Source organism: Pseudophryne corroboree, chromosome 7 (genome assembly GCF_028390025.1).
Source record: "Pseudophryne corroboree isolate aPseCor3 chromosome 7, aPseCor3.hap2, whole genome shotgun sequence".
Lineage (NCBI taxonomy): Eukaryota > Metazoa > Chordata > Amphibia > Anura > Myobatrachidae > Pseudophryne > Pseudophryne corroboree.
The window spans coordinates 290,996,379-291,016,347 of NC_086450.1; the positions used below are offsets into that span (position 1 = coordinate 290,996,379).

Below are 19,969 nucleotides of genomic sequence, written 5' to 3' on the forward strand. Positions count from 1 at the left end.
GCGGTACGGGATTGTCATTATCAATTTCAGACGTTGCCGTTTGGTCTCTCCGCGGCCTTGAGAATATTCACCAAGGTAATGGCGGAAATGATGGTGCTCCTGCGGAAGCAAGGTGTCACTATTATCACATACTTGGACGATCTCCTCATAAAAGCGAGATCAAGAGAGCAGTTGCTGAACAGCGTATCACTTTCTCTGGAAGTGTAACGGCAACACGGCTGGATTCTATATATTCCAAAGTCGCAGTTGGTTCTTACAGCTCATCTGCCTCTCCTAGGCATGATTTTAGACACAGACCAGAAAAGGGTTTATCTCCTGATAGAGAGAGCTCAGGAGCTCGTGACACTGGTCAGGAATCTATTAAAACCAAAACAGGTGTCAGTGCATCACTGCACTCGAGTCCTGGGAAGGAGGGTGGCATCATACGAGGCCATTCCCTTCTGCAGATTCCATGCGAGGACCTTCCAATGGGACTTACTGGACAAGTGGTCCGGATCACATCTTCAGATGCATCGGTTAATCACCCTATCCCCCAGGGCCAGGGTGTCTCTCCTGTGGTGGCTGCAGAGTGCTCACCTTCTCGAAGGTCGCAGATTCGGCATTCAGGACTGGGTCCTGGTGACCACGGATGCAAGCCTCCGAGGGTGTGGGGCAGTCACACAGGGAAGAATTTTCCAAGGGCTGTGGTCAAGGCAGGAGACTTGCCTTCACATCAATATCCTGGAACTAAGGGCCATATACAACGCCCTAAGTCAAGCGGAGACCCTGCTTCGCGACCAACCGGTTCTGATTCAGTCAGACAATATCACCGCAGTGGCTCATGTAACCGCCAATGTGGCACAAGGAGCAGGGTGGCGATGGTAGAAGCCACCAGAATTCTTCGCTGGGCGGAGAATCACGTAAGCGCACTGTCAGCAGTGTTCATTCCAGGAGTGGACAACTGGGAAGCAGACTTCCTCAGCAGGCACGACCTCCACCCGGGAGAGTGGGGACTTCATCAAGAAGTCTTCATGCAGATTGCAAGTCGGTGGGAACTGCCACAGGTGGACATGATGGCATCTCGCCTCAACAAAAAGCTGCAGAAATATTGCGCCAAGTCAAGAGACCCTCAGGCGATAGCTGTGGACGCACTGGTGACACCGTGGGTGTTCCCGTCGGTCTATGTATTTCCTCCTCTTCCTCTCATACCCAAGGTGCTGAGAATCATAAGAAAAGAGGAGTGAGAACAATACTCTTTGTTCCGGATTTGCCAAGAAGGACTTGGTTTCCAGATCTGCAAGAAATGCTCACAGAGGACCCGTGGCCTCTGCCTCTAAGACAGGACTTGTGCAACAGGGGCCCTGTCTGTTCCAAGACTTACCGCGGCTGTGTTTGACGGCATGGCGGTTGAACGCCGGATCCTAGCAGAAAAAGGCATTCCGGATGAGGTCATTCCTACGCTGATAGAGGCTAGGAAGGATGTGACGGCTCAACATTATCACCGTATATGGCGAAAATATGTTGCTTGGTGTGAGGCCAGGAATGCCCCTATGGAGGAATTCCAGCTGGGCCGTTTCATTCACTTCCTACAGTCGGGAGTGACTTTGGGCCTGAAATTGGGTTCCATTAAGGTCCAGATTTCGGCTCTATCCATTTTCTTTCAAAAAGAACTGGCTTCTCTTCTTGAAGTCCAGACGTTTGTAAAGGGAGTGCTGCATATTCAGCCCCCTTTTGTGCCTCCAGTGGCACCTTGGGATCTTAACGTGGTGTTGAGTTTCCTGAAGTCACACTGGTTTGAGCCACTCAAAACCGTGGAGTTAAAATTCCTCACGTGGAAGGTGGTCATGCTATTAGCCTTGGCGTCAGCTAGGCGTGTGTCAGAATTAGCGGCTTTGTCACATAAAAGCCCTATCTGGTTTTCCATATGGACAGGGCAGAATTGCGGACTCGTCCACAATTTCTGCCAAAGGTGGTGTCATCCTTTCATATGAACCAACCTATTGTGGTGCCTGTGGCTACTCGTGATTTGGAGGATTCCGAGTTACTAGATGTGGTCAGGGCTTTGAAGGTTTATGTAGCCAGAATGGCTAGAGTCAGGAAATCCGAGTCGCTGTTTATCCTGTATGCATCCAACAAGCTGGGTGCTCCTGCTTCAAAGCAAACTATTGCTCGCTGGATCTGTAACACGATTCAGCAGGCTCATTCTGCGGCTGGATTGCCGCTTCCAAAATCAGTAAAAGCCCACTCCACAAGGAAGGTGGGCTCTTCTTGGGCGTCTGCCCGAGAGGTCTCGGCATTACAGCTTTGCCGAGCAGCTACTTGGTCGGGTTCGAACACTTTTGCAATGTTCTACAAGTTTGATACCCTGGCTGAGGAGGACCTTGTGTTTGCTCATTCGGTGCTGCAGAGTCATCCGCACTCTCCCGCCCGTTTGGGAGCTTTGGTATAATCCCCATGGTCCTTACGGAGTCCCCAGCATCCACTAGGACGTTAGAGAAAATAAGATTTTACTTACCGGTAAATCTATTTCTCGTAGTCCGTAGTGGATGCTGGGCGCCCGTCCCAAGTGCGGACTTCTTCTGCAATACTTGTATATAGTTATTGCTTAAATAAGGGTTATGTTTGGTTGCATCAGGGTTGATCTGATGCTCTGTTGTTGTTCATACTGTTAACTAGGTAAAGTTATCACAAGTTATACGGTGTGATTGGTGTGGCTGGTATGAGTCTTGCCCTGGATTCCAAAATCCTTTCCTTGTACTGTCAGCTCTTCCGGGCACAGTTTCTCTAACTGAGGTCTGGAGGAGGGACATAGAGGGAGGAGCCAGAACACACCAGAATCCAAATTCTTTTTAAAGTGCCCTGTCTCCTGCGGAGCCCGTCTATTCCCCATGGTCCTTACGGAGTCCCCAGCATCCACTACGGACTACGAGAAATAGATTTACCGGTAAGTAAAATCTTATTTTTGCCTCCTTTAAATGTGGCAGTATTACAATTGTTGGCTGGTAATCTGTGAGCTTGACTTTCAGTAAATTATATACATACAGTATTTGTCATTTTAATTTTTGGTGATAATTATACTAAGTGTTATTGAATAAAGTCCTTTATATACTGGGAAGCGTATAGTTGTGTACCATGATTTTCTCATGTATCGCTATCCACTTGTTCCCATAATATACTGATTTCTAGTTTTTTGTGTGGATATAAGCACAGGTTTTATTCTCATTTTAGGTTACATTAGAAGAAATCAATTCACAGATTGCGCTTGAATTTGGTCAGGCGATGACTGTCAGGGTGTGTAAGGCAGATGGGGAAGTGATGCGTAAGTGTAATTTATTGATGGAAATGCATATGAAATAATATTGTTATATAGAGACTGTTCAGATTAACCTCTTTTCAGCTGAGGTTTTTCCCACCGTGCTGAGGTAATTTTTCCACATTTGCTCTAAAAATAATGAAACATCGCTGAGTTTGTTTCAATAAACACAGATTGTACTAAAAATATGTTTGTTACGTGTTACTTACACATTACTTGTTTTTTTTCCTGAAAATACCATTAGACTTTTTGCATATTCTCACACTTTAAATAAAATGTAACTAAAATTATCAAAAAAGTTCTTCTATTGAAATTTCCAGAAAGTGAACAAAATCAAATATGATTTTTTTTTGTTCTCAAACACCACAAATAAATACTTAGTGGTTCTTGCTTCGTCACTAGTTCACCATTCAGAAAATACAACCAGCAGGACTCCATGTGTAGGTTTTCACCAAAAAATCTACACTTAAAAATAATCTTTTTTTTTTTTTTCTGTGCTAATCATGAATAGGAATAATATCGTAGCCCAGCAAGGCTGATTAAACTAGTAAATCTACAACATTAAATGAGTAGACCTCTTTTTTTATTTTTTATTTGATACAATACAAGATAGATTAGATTAGACCTTCCCCCATGCATGGAGTTGTTTTCTTTTTGTTTGTGTGCTGTTTAAGGGGGTTATTCAGAGTTGTTAGCAAAAAAAAAATTTAGCACTTATTTCACTGCAGGTCAGACAGAAGTAACATGCAGAGAGAGTTATGCTGCATTCAGATCGCAAATGCCGGATCCTACCCGGTAAGAGAAACGTGTACTTACCGGGTGGGATCCGGCATTTGCGCTCCGTTGCTGGCTTTCCGACCCGGCAATATACCGGGTCGGTTGCCATAGCAGCGGAGGGCGCAGCAGGGGCGGGGGGTGGAGGCGGTGCCGGGAGATGAGCTCATCTCCTGCGCCGCCTCTGCCTATGCTGTGAATGGGAGCCGTGTCGCATCGGAACGGCTCCCATTCACACTGCGCCTGACCCGGTAATAACCCTTCTTTTTTACCGGGTTGAATTACTGGGTCAGGCGACCCGCTAATTCTGAAAAGGACCTTTCACATCGCACACTGACCCGTTTCGACACGGCAATATGCCGTGTCGATACCGGGTTTTTAGTGCAATGTGAAAGGGGTATTAGATTTGGGTGGGTTATATTGTTTCTGTGCATGGTAAATACTGGATGCTTAATTCTAAATCGCAATTTAGATTTTAGTTTGAACACACCCCACCCAAATCTAACTCTCTCTGCACATGTTACAACTGCCCCCTCTGCAGTGCAACACGGTTTTGCCAAACTGCTAAGTTTTTTATGTTTGCTAACAAACCTGGATAAGGCCCTAAGTCATTATCTGGTGAGAATAACTGCTGAAGGGGACATTGTAAGAAAGAGGAGACTCCACTTTCTCAAACGAATGTACACCCGTATGTGTACGAGCTCTCCCCCCATTTATGGAGAACAACATTTTACTACAGTGCCGTGGTGCTGCTGGTCTCGCCTCTACATGTCAGCAGAAGTGGTACAGTCATGGTTACCATATACCAATTCACTTGCAAGGATGGGGGTTGTGCTCCCAAGATCCTGGGCTCCTCTCATCTACAGCCTCTGATTGGCAGATACGTTACTAGTGCATCTATGTGCGCTATATGTTTCTGTGTCTCATACTCACTAATGTGTGGTTATCAGTATATATTGAAGTGTCACTCTCAACTATGTGTATCTATGTACGCTATATAACTGCATCTCACGCTCATCTATGTGTGATATATAGATATATTTTGGTTATGCTTTCTCATTGAGAAATTACTCCCTGTTATTGTGACAGGTGTTGCTTTTACAGCCTTCTACTTGATTTTAATTAACAGCTGAATTCACACCCAGTCACAATATCAGATAAACTTAAGATAGCTTAATAACATATGTAACAAATTGATGTTCTCCTGTGTATATTCTTCTGTTACTGTGTAGCAAACCAATGATATTTTGCAGCAGCCTGAGAATAGTGATATTTTCCAGTCTAGGCAGGCGTGATTTAGCAACAAAGTCACTTTTATATTTTTTGTTACTTTGCTGTAGCAATCCTCAATGGTGTGGCTTTTTTTAGTCTATTAGTACTGATCTTACAGGCTGCTTTTATAGGGGATCTCTCAGTGTGTCTGGCCAGACAATTATTGTGCACATAGATTTTTCTCTCACCGCCCTCGGATCCTCCTTTGATGTGACTCCCGACTGCTGGTGCAATTCCTTATAATGCAGTCCTCACTGGTGTCCATCTACAGAAAAGTATATCCTTTAAATGGAGGTCTTATCCCGGCTGGTGCAGTGTAGCATCTTATATTCTCACTCTTTAACGCGTTTCCCCGCCTACTGTTAGTGTCAGCGGCTTCCTCAGAAGTAGTAAGATTCCTGTCAGTGGTTTCCGTTTTTGAAGGTCGCAGCATTCCGCTTGCTTGGGTAATTCTTGGTTTTGTACTGTTTGTTTTTATACTCTATACCGAGCAGCTAATCATTTATTTTTTGTATTAAGCGCATGGGTAATTCTTGGTTTTGTACTGTTTGTTTTTATACTCTATACCGAGCAGCTGATCATTTATTTATTGGATTAAGCGCTTGGTAATTCTTGGTTTGTTCTGTTAAGAAATTGTTGTTATATGAAAACTTAATTGCTTAGTAGCAATGTCTTACCCTATAACTTAAGACCCACTAAAATCTTGTTATTTTGGAGAAATATGTAGTTTGAATTTGTGTAGCTGTCCTGTGCATCACGGAGAATCGCCCAGTATATATTGCTGTCATTCTCACCTGTGCACATTTATGTATATTGTATATTGCTGCATCTTACACTCACCTATAGGCTTTTATTCGTATATAGTAATGTGTCACTCTTACCTGTGCGTAGCTCTATACGTTACATATTGTGGGTTCAACAGTATATATAGCTGTGTCACTTCTACGTATAAGTATCTACGCTATACACTGTTCAGTCACATTATTTCAACCACCAGCTAATAGCCAGAGTAACCGCAGTGTACAGGACGGACAGCAGCTAAATGGGCTGAATTGTCATTTTAGGCAGGTGGTCTTCAGTATGCCGGCGGTCGGGCTCCCGGCGACCAGCATACCGGCGCCGGGAGCCCAACAGCCGGCATACCGACACTTATTCTCCCTCGTGGGGGTCCACGACCCCCCTGGAGGGAGAATAAAATAGTGTGGTGCGGCGAGCGCAGCGAGCCCGCAAGGGGCTCATTTGCGCTCGCCACACTGTCGGTAAGCCGGCGGCCGGCCTCCCGGCGCCGGTATGCTGGTCGCCGGCAGATCGTAGTGAACCCCACATTTGGTAGCCCCCAGGTTCGTTTTGTCTGCGAGCTGCTTCACTGTAGGGTGTCGGTTGGCCCTCACGCACATCCATAGCCGAAAATCACCTCTCACATCAATGGCACATGGTGCTCCACAGTTTTCATGTCTGTTATTCACATTGGTGCCATTTGTCCAGTCACCATATACCGTCACAGCAGCTCACAAACTGCGCTGTTTCAAAAATACTGCCACCCTTGGCTCGAAAGTCGATAATCCCCTTTCTGCTGTGGGGTACACTGGGCTCCACAAGGGTAGACATTGGGGTGTAGAGTAGGATCTTGATCCGAGGCACCAACAGGCTCAAAGCTTTGACTGTTCCCAGAATGCACAGTGCCGCCTCCTCTATAACCCCGCCTCCCTGCACAGGAGCTCAGTTTTGTAGTTGGTGCTGCAGTAAGCATGCACATAAAAGAGGGGCTGCTCCAGGCAGCCCTAAGAAGAGCTTTTTTTTGAAGAAAAAAGTGAAGACTTCAAGGGCAGCAGCGGTGGTAAATGTCAGAAGACATTCACTGCTGCAGCTCCAGCTCTCCCCATCGGCGCTGTACACTCCCGAGCCCTGGTTGCCGGGTACCTACAGCGGAGGCTCCGGTTTTCTTCATGTTAGACACACACGACGGGGGCTCTCCGGGATCGCGTGGCCGTGCTTCGGGAGGTGGTAAGTGGGTCCCGCTCGCGATCCGGCGCAGTCAGTGGGAGGCGGGCCGCGCGCGCTGGCGGTGGACACTGTGGATACAGGCGATCCCACTAGATCACCAGGTCATGGGCGCAGGTCAGGTTTTCTCTTAAAACCGATTTTAATATCGCCCACAGTACCCAGTGGTTTTGCCAGCAAGGGGGATAAGGCTTAGACCTGAAGCCCCTCCCCCAGTTCCAGGGCGCCATTTCCAGCAAGTGTTCCCGCCCTGGAGCTGCATCTCTGTCTTTTCCTCACTCCCTGTCAGTGTCTGCGGCGCCATTACTCCTCAGCTCACTGTTCCTGGGACTGCTTGGGCAAATCCTACTATGTAAAGCTGCCTGGTTGTCAGCGCTGTGCCTTTACATGACACTTAAGTATTCTACCTGCCTTTTTAGTCAGTGTTAGTAAGAAAGAGTGCATTTAGTCAGGGGTTTATAGTACAATTACCCTGTGATATACATCCAGTTTCTTACTGTGTAGTGTTATATCTATTGACTATATAGCTGTGTAAGCTAGTCCAGTGCAGTATTATTGTCTGTAATAACCTCTGCATTGTACAAACTGTGACTATTTGTGTGTGCATTGATAGCTGAGTGGTGTCCATCTCGTGTCTTTCACTCAACTTGCTATCCCTATATTCTATAACCTGAGGGGGCTTGGTGCGTCAGGTGTTATTTAATATAGGATTTTCACAAAGATATACTGTATTACGTATTTTTCTCTGTGATTTAGTCACCATATCTCGCCTTTATCTATGCTGGTGCTGACTACACTGCGCAGGGGTTTAGGTTTAGGGATATAGTGCTGCTAATAATTGTACTGTGTTACCTCATACTGCAAGTTATATCATGTCTGCTTCTGAGGGTAACGGTTCTGGGGCGGAACACACTGCTGGTGTTGCTGAAGCCACAGGCACATATGGGGAGAATATAGCAGCTTTGGGCTCTGGTTCTGGGGGCTCCTTGCCCCCCAGTGGGACTGTGGCAACGGAAGCACATACTGACCCTCTGTGGGCCGCTTTTTCCACGCTTCTGCATACGCTAGGTCATAAACTAACACCCCCTATGGGACCCCCAATGCCGGTACAACCGTATGTGGTCCCTGCAGCTAACCCGCTGTAGGCGGACGATTTATCTGCTCAATTAAAGAAGTTGAACCAGTCCCTGACTACTAGAAAGTCTTACCATCGCTCGCCTAAGTCCAAGAGGTCCTCTAAGCGAGCGCTCGTCTCCTCACAATCCACTGCTGTCACTGACACCTCCTCTGATGAAGACAGTACATACACTGACCCCACAGGTTCTGACTCAGATACGGCTGATGGGGAGGGTAGTTCACATGTGGATGTTCCTGATCTTTTGGAGGCTATTAAGTTAATTCTGCAGATTACGGATGATCCCGAGCCATCCGTTCCTCCTAAGAAACCAGATAGGTTCAAGCATCAGAAGGTGATTAAACAAGTTTTACCTCACTCTGACCACCTAGTGGATATACGTCAGGAACCCTGGGAAAATCTGGGTACGAAGTTTGTGCCTCAAAAGAAGATGCTGGCTCGCTATCCCCTCACGCCAGAGCTGTCTAAGAATTGGGAAACGCCTCCTCCAGTAGACTCACATGTGGCTAGGATGGTGGTTTCCTCAGCTCTACCTGTCACTACCGTCACGTCTCTAAAAGAGCCTACGGATAAACGTGTTGAGGGATGTCTAAAAGCGATTTACACCCTCACGGGTGCTGCACAAAGGCCCACTTATGCAGCAACATGGGCTACAGAGGCTATTGAAGCCTCGGAGTTAGAAGCTGAAATCTCTTCTGACCATGCTAGACAATGCTTGTCATATATTGTCACAGCTCCTCGCTATATTAAAGAGGCGGCTTCTGATGCCGGTATCCTAGCAGCCAAGGCCTCTACTACGTCAGTCCTGGCTCGCCGGATATTGTGGCTGAGATACTGGTCTGTGGATCTGGACTCTAGAAAAACCCTGGAGGTACTCCCTTTCATGGGAGATATTCTGTTTGGGGAGGAATTAAATAAGATAGTGGCTGACTTGGCTACTGCCAAAACTGCCTGTCTGCCAAGTACCGCTTCTTCTTCTGTGTCGAAGGCTAAAGGTACTTCCTTTCGCCCCTTTCGTCCTTCAGGTAAAGCAAAAGGACAGGCGTACAACAAGCAGGCCCGCACTTCCAAAGCCAAAAAGAGCCTGGGCGGCCCGTCAGCCAGCTTCCAAGGCTGATAAGCCTGCCACATGACGGGCCGGGCCTCCCCCTGGGGGATCCCAGGGTGGGGGGGCCGGCTTCTAGGGTATACCCAGGAATGGTTGAAGACCACTTCAGATGCCTGGGTACGGGAAGTCGTCACTCGAGGTTACGCCATAGCCTTCAAAAACCGACCCCCTCATCGATTTTGCCAGACAGACGTCCCGTCGGACCAGACAAAGGCAAACACTCTGCATTCGGTGGTACAGACCCTCCTGGATACAGGAGTCATAGTACAGGTGCCTCTTGCGCAGAGGGGCCGGGGGTACTATTCTCCGCTGTTTCTAGTCCTGAAACCGAATGGGTCCTCCCGGCCCATTCTCAGCCTCAAGGCATTGAACAGGTTTGTGAAGGTTTCCAAGTTCCGTATGGAAACCCTTCGCTCTATAGTTCTGGCTTTGGAACCTGGGGACTACATGGTCTCCCTGGACATACAGGATGCTTACCTGCATATTCCTATAGCAGCGTCACATCAGCAATACCTGAGGTTTGCTATTGGCAACCTCCATTACCAGTTTCGGGCGTTACCTTTTGGTTTAACAACGGCTCCGCGAGTCTTCACCAAAGTTATGGCTGTGATGATGGTGGTACTCCGCCGTCAAGGGGTCAGGATACTGCCGTATCTGGACGACTTGTTAATCCTTCAAATTTCCCAGAACCTCTCCTACGTTATCTAGATATGACTGTCTGGTTTCTACAAGCCCACGGGTGGCCCATCAACTGGAAGAAATCCTCCCTGATCCCTGCTCAGAACATGGTACATCTGGGAGCGCTATTGGACACTCACAACCAGAGGTTGTTCTTGTGTCAGGAGAAAGTCCTGAAGCTTCAGGACAGGATTCGTTGCTTCCTTTCTCATCCGCAAGTGTCGATACATTCGGCGATGCAGGTGCTGGGCCTAATGGTACCAGCATTCGACATGGTGGAGTATGCTCAATTCCATTCTCGCCCCTTCCAGAGGCTGATTTCTAGCCAAGTGGGACGGCCTGCCTCACTGGATCAGGTCTCAAATGATCTCACTGACTCCGGAGGTCCGTCTGTCGCTACTCTGGTGGCTCCAGGACCAACAATTGTGCAGGGGCCGTCCCATCTGGATATCCGACTGGGTCCTGTTGACGACAGATGCCAGTCTAAGAGGTTGGGGCGCGGTGCTGGAGCAACACTCTCTTCAGGGTCGGTGGACCAAGGAGGAGTCCCTCTCTCAATCAACATTCTGGAATTGCGGGCGGTCTTCAATGCATTGAACCTAGCCCAGCATTTAATTCACAACCGTCCTGTTCAAGTGCAGTCGGACAACGCCACCACAGTGTCTTACATAAATCATCAAGGCGGCACTCGAAGCCATCTGGCAATGAAGGAAGTCTCACGGATTCTACATTGGGCGGAACGCCATCTACCGGCCATATCGGCAATCTTCATTCCGGGAGTCCTGAATTGGGAAGCGGACTTTCTCAGTCGTCAGGACGTACATGCCGGCGAGTGGGGCCTCCATCCAGAAGTGTTTCAACTCCTAGTGGAGAAGTGGGGTCTTCCAGACGTAGATCTGATGGCGTCTCAACACATTCGTGGATGCGCTGGCAATGCCGTGAAGGTTTCGGCTGCCGTACGTGTTCCCTCCGGTGTCACTCCTGCCCAGGGTAATTCGGAAGTTCAAGCAAGAAAAAGGAATTCTGCTTCTCATAGCTCCAGCGTGGCCCAGGCGGCACTGGTTCTCAGACCTGCAGGGCCTATCGTCAGAGTGTCCAATTCTACTTCCACAACGCCCATATCTCCTCGTTCAGGGCCCCTGTGTCTACCAGGACCTAGCCTGGCTGTCTTTGACGGCGTGGCTCTTGAAGCTTCCGTCTTAAGGGCTAAAGGGTTTTCTGAGGCGGTCATTCAAACTATGTTGCCGGCCCGGAAACCGGCTTCGGTTCGGATTTACTATAGGGTCTGGCATTCTTACTTTGTTTGGTGCGCATCTAACGATTATGACGCTTCCAAGTTTAGTATAGCCAAGTTGTTGGCTTTTCTTCAGCAGGGCCTGGACTCAGGCCCACGTCTGGCCTCCCTCAAGGTTTATATTTTTGCCTTGTCAGTGTGGTTTCAGAGAAAAATTGCGACCTTACCTGATGTGCATACCTTTACTCAGGGTGTGTTGCGTATCCAACCTCCCTATGTCCCGCCTGTGGCTCCTTGGGACTTGTCAGTGGTTTTGGAGGCGTTACAAGAGTCTTCGTTTGAACCTCTTGGTTCAGCTGATCTTAAGTGGCTTTCCCTTAAGGTGGTGTTTCTGCTGGCTATTGCTTCAGCTAGAAGAGTGTCGGATTTGGGTGCCTTGTCCTGTAGTTCCCCATATCTGATATTTCACCGTGACCGGGCGGTTATTAGGACTCGTCCCGGATATTTACCTAAGGTGGTTTCCTCGTTCCACCTTAACCAGGAGATTGTGGTTCCGGCACTTGTTTCTCCTGATCTGTCTCCCAAAGAGCGGTCTTTGGATGTGGTACGGGCTCTCCGTATCTATGTGAAGAGAACTGCTTCCATTAGGAAATCTGATTCTCTCTTTGTACTGTTTGGATTTCACAAACGGGGCTGGCCTGCTCACAAGCAGACTTTGGCCAGATGGATTAGAATGGTGATTGCACATGCTTATGTGAGGGCTGGTCTGTCGGCTCCTGCTCACAGTACGGCCCATTCTACTCGGTCTGTTGGACCTTCTTGGGCGGTCAGCCGTGGTGCGACCCTTGAACAATTGTGCAAGGCGGCTACATGGTCTTCAGTGAACACGTTCATAAGGTTCTATGCCTTCGATACTGCCGCTTCCCAGGATGCTTCCTTTGGACGCCGGGTTCTTGTGCCCGCTACAGTGCGTCCCCTCCCATAAGGAACTGCTTTAGGACATCCCCTATGTCTATCCTTGTGGAGCCCAGTGTACCCCGCAGCAGAAAACAAATTTTATGGTAAGAACTTACCTTTGTTAAATCTCTTTCTGCGAGGTACACTGGGCTCCACAAGGCGCCCAACCTGATGCACTTTGCTTCTTTGGGTTGGTATGGCATTAGCCGCTGACACTTCTCCTGTCGTGAGAGTGTGGTGTATGTGGCTACTAACCGTTGTCGTCTCTTTTCCTGCTACTGCATTGGGCTGGTTAACTAAAAACTGAGCTCCTGTGCAGGGAGGCAGGGTGATATAGGAGGCGGCGCTATGCATTCTGGGAACAGTCAAAGCTTTGAGCCTGTTGGTGCCTCAGATCAAGATCCTACTCTACACACCAATGTCTATCCTTGTGGAGCCCAGTGTACCTCGCAGAAAGAGATTTTTTTTTTAATCCAATACTTTTTATTATTTTTTCATGGTTTCAGACAAACAAAAGAACCAAAGAAAAAAGAAGAAAAAAAAAACCGCAACACATAAACATTTCCAGATTAAGGGAATACGCAGATTCCCACATTGTAACCAATATCAAAAATATCATTAGAACTATGCAGGCTTAAAGTAAAAAATCTGCATTTACAAAATCAAAGAAGTGTCACAGGTTTGTCATAGATTATTCAAATATCGTGCATAAAAATTACTTGTATCGAAGAAACATATTTATGTAACACATAACATATCAGAACGTGCGGGCATGGGAGCGGCTGGTCGCAGGCACCAGGGAACGTCACGGGGAGAGAAGACTCTCCCGGTGCAGAGCTATGTCCGATATTTTAACACAGGTCACTTGATAAATGTCTTATTCCTCTACACATCCAGATGTCGGACACAAGGTGGCCGGTACTCAAACATTCCGTTTCAGTGAGTGCGAGGACTCAAGCCATCCTCCCATAGATCTTGATATTTTTTCTCTGCTTTCCTGGCTAAATATACATATTTCTCGTGAGCAGCTGTATCATTAACAAGTGAAACCCAGGACTGTAGTGTGGGAGCATCTGTAGCCAGCCAGAGTCTGGCAATACATACCTTAGCCAGGCCACAAAGGTTAATTACGTATCGTCTGGCAGGGGGATCCAGGGCATCCTCCTCCACAGCTGATAACACACAAGTCACCGGGGAGCATACACAAGATGGAATTCCGGTCGACACCAGGGCGTTAACACCAGACCAAAATATAGCCATCTTGGGACAAAGCCAGAGAGTGTGCCAGAAGTCTGCATCCAAATTACCACATTTAGGACAACTAGTGGGGTGAGTACCCCCCCATGTGGCACAATCGCACTGGTGTCATATATACTCTGTGTATGATAAACAATTGGATTTGTTGAAATCTAGTGGTGGTGGTGGATAGTTGTGGGGAGCCCAGAGCACCCTCCCATATCTCATCAGAAACGGGGCCCAGATCAGATTCCCACTTAGTCCTGAGAAGGGATAGTGGGTCAGAGTAATGAGGCCGAAGCACAGTAGTATAGATATTGGATACCAAACGTCTATTCCCCAGGCTTTGTAAAAGGGACTTGACTGGAGAATCGACAAGGACTGGAGGGGTATCAGGAAACTGGGCATTAATCGCATGTCTCAATTGCAAGTAGCGGTAGAAATGAGAATAGGGTATGTTGTAGTCCTGCTGAAGCTGCAGGAAGGATTTCAGTACGTTACCATTATATAAGTGTCTCAGGGATGTCACACCCCATCTCCCCCACACCGCCCAAGGTTGCAGCGAGGCAAATTCTGGGAAATCAAGGACATTGTCTAAAGGAGTATATGGGTCTATATCTTGGCCTAACAAAAGAACATGTACCTGTTTCCATACAAGAATGGCCTGTTTGATTATAGGGATCTTGGACAATTTAGGGTTCCTACAGAGAAGCATTTGTAAGGGAGTGCCATCCGGATATTCTTGTAGAAGCATTTGCGAGTGTATAGTAAGGGTATCAGTATCAGTCACCCATTCCCACACGTGTGCCAACTGTGCAGCGTAGTAATAGAATTTAAAGATAGCGAGAGCCAAACCGCCCAGCAATCTTGGTCTGGAAAAGATGTCAAACCTCAACCGTGCTCTCCTGCTGGCCCAGATCAAGGAAGATAGCAGGCTATCAATCTGTTTGAATATGTTTAGGCAAATATAGACAGGGGACTGCTGGAGGACGAACAGAAGCTTAGGCAAATACACCATTTTCACCAAGTTGACCCTACCAGTAACCGTCAGAGGCAAAGACCCCCCAAACCTTGACCTTTGAACGAAGATACACAATCTGCGGCTTAATGTTGAGAGAAACGTAAGTACACGGATCATTTGACACCCATATGCCCAGGTATTTGAAAGAATCTACCCATTTAAGCGGTGTATGGATCAGTGGGGCTATCGGGATCGGGTCACTAAGTGGGGTAATTGTAGATTTATCCCAGTTAATTTTAAGCCCAGAAAAGTATCCATAGGTAGTTATCAAATCAAGGAGTTTAGGCATAGATGAAACATAATCATCAACAAACAATAGGAGATCATCAGCGTATAGTGCTATTCTGTCCTCTCTGGCGCCCACCCCAATGCCCACTATATCCTGAGCAGCCCTAATTAAACATGGTAAAGGCTCGATAGCAATGGCGAACAGAGTTGGGGACAGAGGGCATCCCTGTCTCGTTCCCCTGGACAGGGGGAAGGAGCGGGACACATACCCGTTCACGGAAACTCTGGCCATGGGCAGGGAATACAGCAGTCTAACATAGCTGATAAAGTTGGGGCCCAGACCAAATCTATCCATAGCCTCCCACAGAAAGGCCCACTCCACCGAGTCAAAGGCCTTCGCGGCATCCAAAGAGGCCACTACGGAGGAGCAGCCCCCCCCCCCCCAGAAACCTGGAAATGAGTAAACAGACGATGCAAATTAACAGCCGTGGATTTACCAGGCATAAAGCCCGTTTGGTCAGGGTGAATAATTTGAGTTATAACCTGATTAAGCCTGGAGGCCAAAACCTTGGCCAGGATTTTAATATCCGTGGGCAGTAGGGAGATAGGGCGGTAGGATTCAACCCTCTTGGGGTCCTTATCCGGTTTAGGAATCACTATAATTAGTGCCTCCGCCATAGACGGGGGAAGCACGTTTTGGGCAAAGATTGTATTAAATAAGCTAAGTAATTGAGGGGCAAAAAATTTAGAGTGTTTCTTATACAGTTCTGATGGAATGCCATCAAGGCCTGAGGCCTTACCATCAGGGGAAGCAGAGATCGCCGTTTCGATCTCCTCCAGTGATAAACGGGCATCAAGAAGCGCTCTGGCTTCACTAGAAATACGGGGTAGTTGGATTTTATTTAAATAATCACACAGTTCCATCGGGGAACAGGTCAACTTGGACCTATATAGTGCCTGATAGTATGAAACAAATTCCTCAACAATCTGGGGGGTACGGTCCAGCACCGTCCCGGCCGAGTTCAATACCTCCACTACTGTACGAGAGGATCGATCCCCCTTTGCAAGATTAGCCAAATAAGAGCTCGGTCTGTCCCCAGTAGCATAGTGGACATGCAAGGAGAAGAGAAGTTTGTGCTGGGTTTTCCCCCACAGATAATCCTTCCATTCCCCCCCGAGCATTGAGCCATCCCAGCTTGGAAGTATCCAAACCATCCTGTAAATATGCCAACTCTGAAGCATCAACCCGAGCCTCCAACTCAGCCTCATGTTTTCTAAAGGAGGATTTAAGACTTCCCACCCTCTTGATCAAAGTACCTCTCAGAAAAGCCTTAAAGGTGTCCCAGAGTAGAGACACATCGGTAGTGTCGTCATGCAAAGCAAAAAATTCTAGCCAGCTAGCCTCCAATTCTGACCCCTCACCCATATGCGTCAGCCAGAAAGAGTTAAACCGCCACACTGCTTGTCCCCGCTGACAATCTAAGTCGATATGTAGCGATATAGGGGAGTGATCCGAAATACCCCATGTCTCGTATTTAACATTATGAACCTTGGGCAAAAGCTCCCGGGAAAGGAGCGCCAAGTCTATCCTAGAGAAGGAAGAGTGAGAGTGTGAAAAACACGAATATTGCCTCAAATCGGGGTACCGCAATCTCCAAGGATCAACCAAACCCAGCTCAGAGACAGTGTCTACAAATGGAGACCTCTTCGGCTGTGGGTTGGAGGATGCTGCAGAGAGCCTATCCATCTCGTGGTTCAACACATTGTTAAAGTCTCCCATACAGATATCAGCCACCCCAGGAGATGCAGCCATAAAAGCAGATGCCTTTTTAAGCACATCGTGTGAGTATGGGGGGGGGGCACATATATAGCCAGCAACAACAGGGGAACAGAATTAATTTTACCTTTTAGAAACACATATCTACCCCACTGATCTGTTTGCACACTATCAAGCGAAAAGGGAACAGATTTTTTAATTAGGATCGACACTCCCCGGGACGCAGCAGTATGCATGGAATGGAAAGCCCAGCACACCCACGGCCTTTTAAGGGACAAAATTTTAGTGCCCACTAAGTGAGTTTCCATCAAGCAGGTTATATCTGCTGCATAATGCTTGATCTGTCGAAGTATCAGGGAACGCTTGATTTTATCATTGATCCCCCGCACATTCCACGGCAGAAATCTAACCAAAGCCATAGCAAAGCATCACTTTAGTAAAGCAGACCAGCCGACTCCAACACACATAAGGGAAACGAAGCCCGTTAGTAGCTGTGACACAGTCATATCAGAAACAAGCACAATACATGTTAGGAAACGGAAATAAAACAATAACATTTTCCTAAAATAACCCCCACCCCCACCCCGTACACCACTTAAAACTTGCAGCATACCTGGTTCCCTAACAAACAAAACTCCCTAAACACTAACAGTATCAACTAAGGCAGAAAACACCTATGCATATTCCACCAGTAAAAAAAAAAAAAAAACACAAAAACAAGACCCCAGAATCCACTATCCCGAAAACCAAGAGGGGGCCAAGAATTTAATGACCTTAAGGCAAGAGAAGCCCCCGGCTAAATTCAACACCCCCCCCCCCCCCCCCCCCAGGCCCCCGCAACAACCCCAGCTATATAGGATGTCTGAGACTATGCAGCAAAACAAACACCCATAACATTGAACATAACAACAGTACAGAGAAAGCAATCAGTACTCTCCCCATCTACACATGACCGTATGACCCCGGCGATGCCACGCGCCAAGCCGCAGAGAGCCTGTATAGACCCAGCATAGCAACTCAGCACAAAACATCAACAGGAAAGCCCCCCCCCCCCCCCTTCTGCCCCCCCGAGACCATCTTCATGTATGGCACAACATGCAAGCAAGGGGCAATATACTTGCTAGTAGAGGAACGGAGTGCAGGAGATCAGTCAGCGGCTAACGCCCGCCGAGCCGGAGAGCGTCTGTCCAGCCACACTGATGCTTCGCGGGGAGTCATAAAGAATTTAGTTTCTCCGTCGGAAACCACCCGCAGTTTAGACGGGAAGAGCATGGCATAGGGGATGTTCAGTTCTCGCAGCCTGCGTTGCACAGGGACAAATTGAGCTCTATCTTTTTGAACGTCAATGGCAAAATCAGGGAAGACTGAGACCGGAGATCCGTTCCACTTGAGAGGACCCTTGGTGCGGGAAAATTTCAAAATCACATCCCTAACACGGTAATGAAGGAGCTTGGCTATGAATGTACGAGGAGGCGCCCCCGGAGGCAATGGACGCATCGGGACTCTGTGAGCGCGCTCCACTGCAAAGTGTGATGTAAACTCCTCCGCTCCAAACGCATCCAGCAGCCAGCGCTCAAGAAATTTTTCGGGGGAGGCACCCTCCTCCTTCTCAGGCAGGCCGACGAAGCGGACATTGTTCCGCCGCAGTCTCCCCTCCATATCTGTCATCTTCTTGTGTACCTCCCACATTTGGGACTCCAGGGCAGCGGTACGTCTACCGAGTGGCGATACCGTGTCTTCCAGCGTGGAGATGCGTGTTTCAACTTCACCGACCCTTTCCCGCACCCGTTGAAGGTCTTGGTGAATGATGGATAGGTCGCTGGCAGTAACCGCCTCCAGTACTTTCTGTAGGGCCGAATCCGTGGCCTCCACAGAGGAGGAGCTATTGGAAGGCGACGGTGGTGACGGAGACGAGGCCGACTGTGCCTCCTCCCCACGTTGAGGCCGCGCTGGAGGGTTTCTGGCGTATTTCTCTAGTTTTGCTGCGGCCGCAGCATTCTGTTGCTTTTTAACCATGGTAGCCTGCCGACGGCGGGAATCCGGGAGATGCAGTATATCAATATTGTCCGGTCTCCGCCCGCAACGCAATATAGTATATCAAAACTGTCCAGTCACTGCCCGTGGTAAATGTAGTATATCAAAACTGACCAGTGGGCACTCACATGGACATTTAGTATATCAGAAACATCCAGCCGCCGTCTGCCCTGAAATATGAGCCTCAGCAGGAGAATCCTCAGCACAGGGGACGCACACAGCATGCAACGTGCCCTTCAGCAACTTGTCCAGCTGAGCCCCAGGGGATCCTAGAGTGCGGAGTACTGAGGCAGAACCACAAGCAGGCCCTCCAGGGGTTAATACAGTGCAGCCCACCGTCCCGGTGTAATGCAGAGCACAGCAGGGCAACACCTATGATGTAGACTGGAGAGAATGGAGAGGGGGCACAGAGAAGTATACAGCCCCTCCAAGCTGCGCCCTGCTCCCCAGCCGCACCGTCCAGAGGCTCAACGAGGGAGCCGGAGATCAGAGGCTAGAGCCGCAGGAGTGAGAAAGGAGAGCGGCGGCGGGTCACGTGTCAGGGTCGCAGCGGGAGATCCCGCTGACACGCACCCGGACACAAGCAGGGGGGAGAGGAGCGCTCACCGGAGCCCTCCCTGGCCGCAGTTACTCCCAGGAGAGACAGCAAAGGCGGGTGCAGGCAGCGCACAGGGCGGCAGCCGGGCGCAATATCTCAGTGCGGGGATGAGTAATCCGGCCGGGAGCCCAGCACACAAAAGTCTTCCGTCTGCAGCAGGAGTTAGATGAGCAGGACCCAGAGTGGCACAAGGGCACCCACACACCCTCACACAGGTTTTGGGGCAGTTTTCAGGCCCAGGGGGGGACACAGGATGAGGCAACAGGATTATTGAGCTGGAGAGTCAGACAGCCTGTGTGCTACTCCATGTCCGCCGAAGCCACGCCCTCGCAGAAAGAGATTTAACAAAGGTAAGTTCTTACCATAAATCTCGTTTTTGCAACTCTGATAACTAGCTCCTTTTACCCGTGACAGCAACAAATGATGTGTGCAGCTGGCACGTGACCTACTTCATGGGCTACATCCTGCCGATGTCACATGTAGGAGTTGGTCATAATAATGTGACTCTACCGTGTATATTGCAGTGTCTCACACCTATGTGGAGTTATCAATATATATACTGCTGTGGCACTCTCACCTATGTGTACCTATGTGTGGTATATACTGCTATGTTTCCTACCAACC

At 48.4% G+C, this 19,969-nt stretch overlaps 1 protein-coding gene across 6 annotated transcripts in view; it reads left to right on the top strand.

Annotated features, from left to right (window-relative positions):
- Positions 1-19,969, top strand: part of SNRNP25 (small nuclear ribonucleoprotein U11/U12 subunit 25) — a 137,437-nt gene that overhangs the window by 87,581 nt on the left and 29,887 nt on the right. For all 6 annotated transcript variants that reach the window (XM_063934217.1, XM_063934220.1, XM_063934218.1 and 3 more), the window contains one exon: positions 3,208-3,298. In XM_063934217.1, coding sequence (XP_063790287.1) covers positions 3,208-3,298 — 91 coding nt within the window. The remainder of the gene's footprint in view (positions 1-3,207; positions 3,299-19,969) is intronic.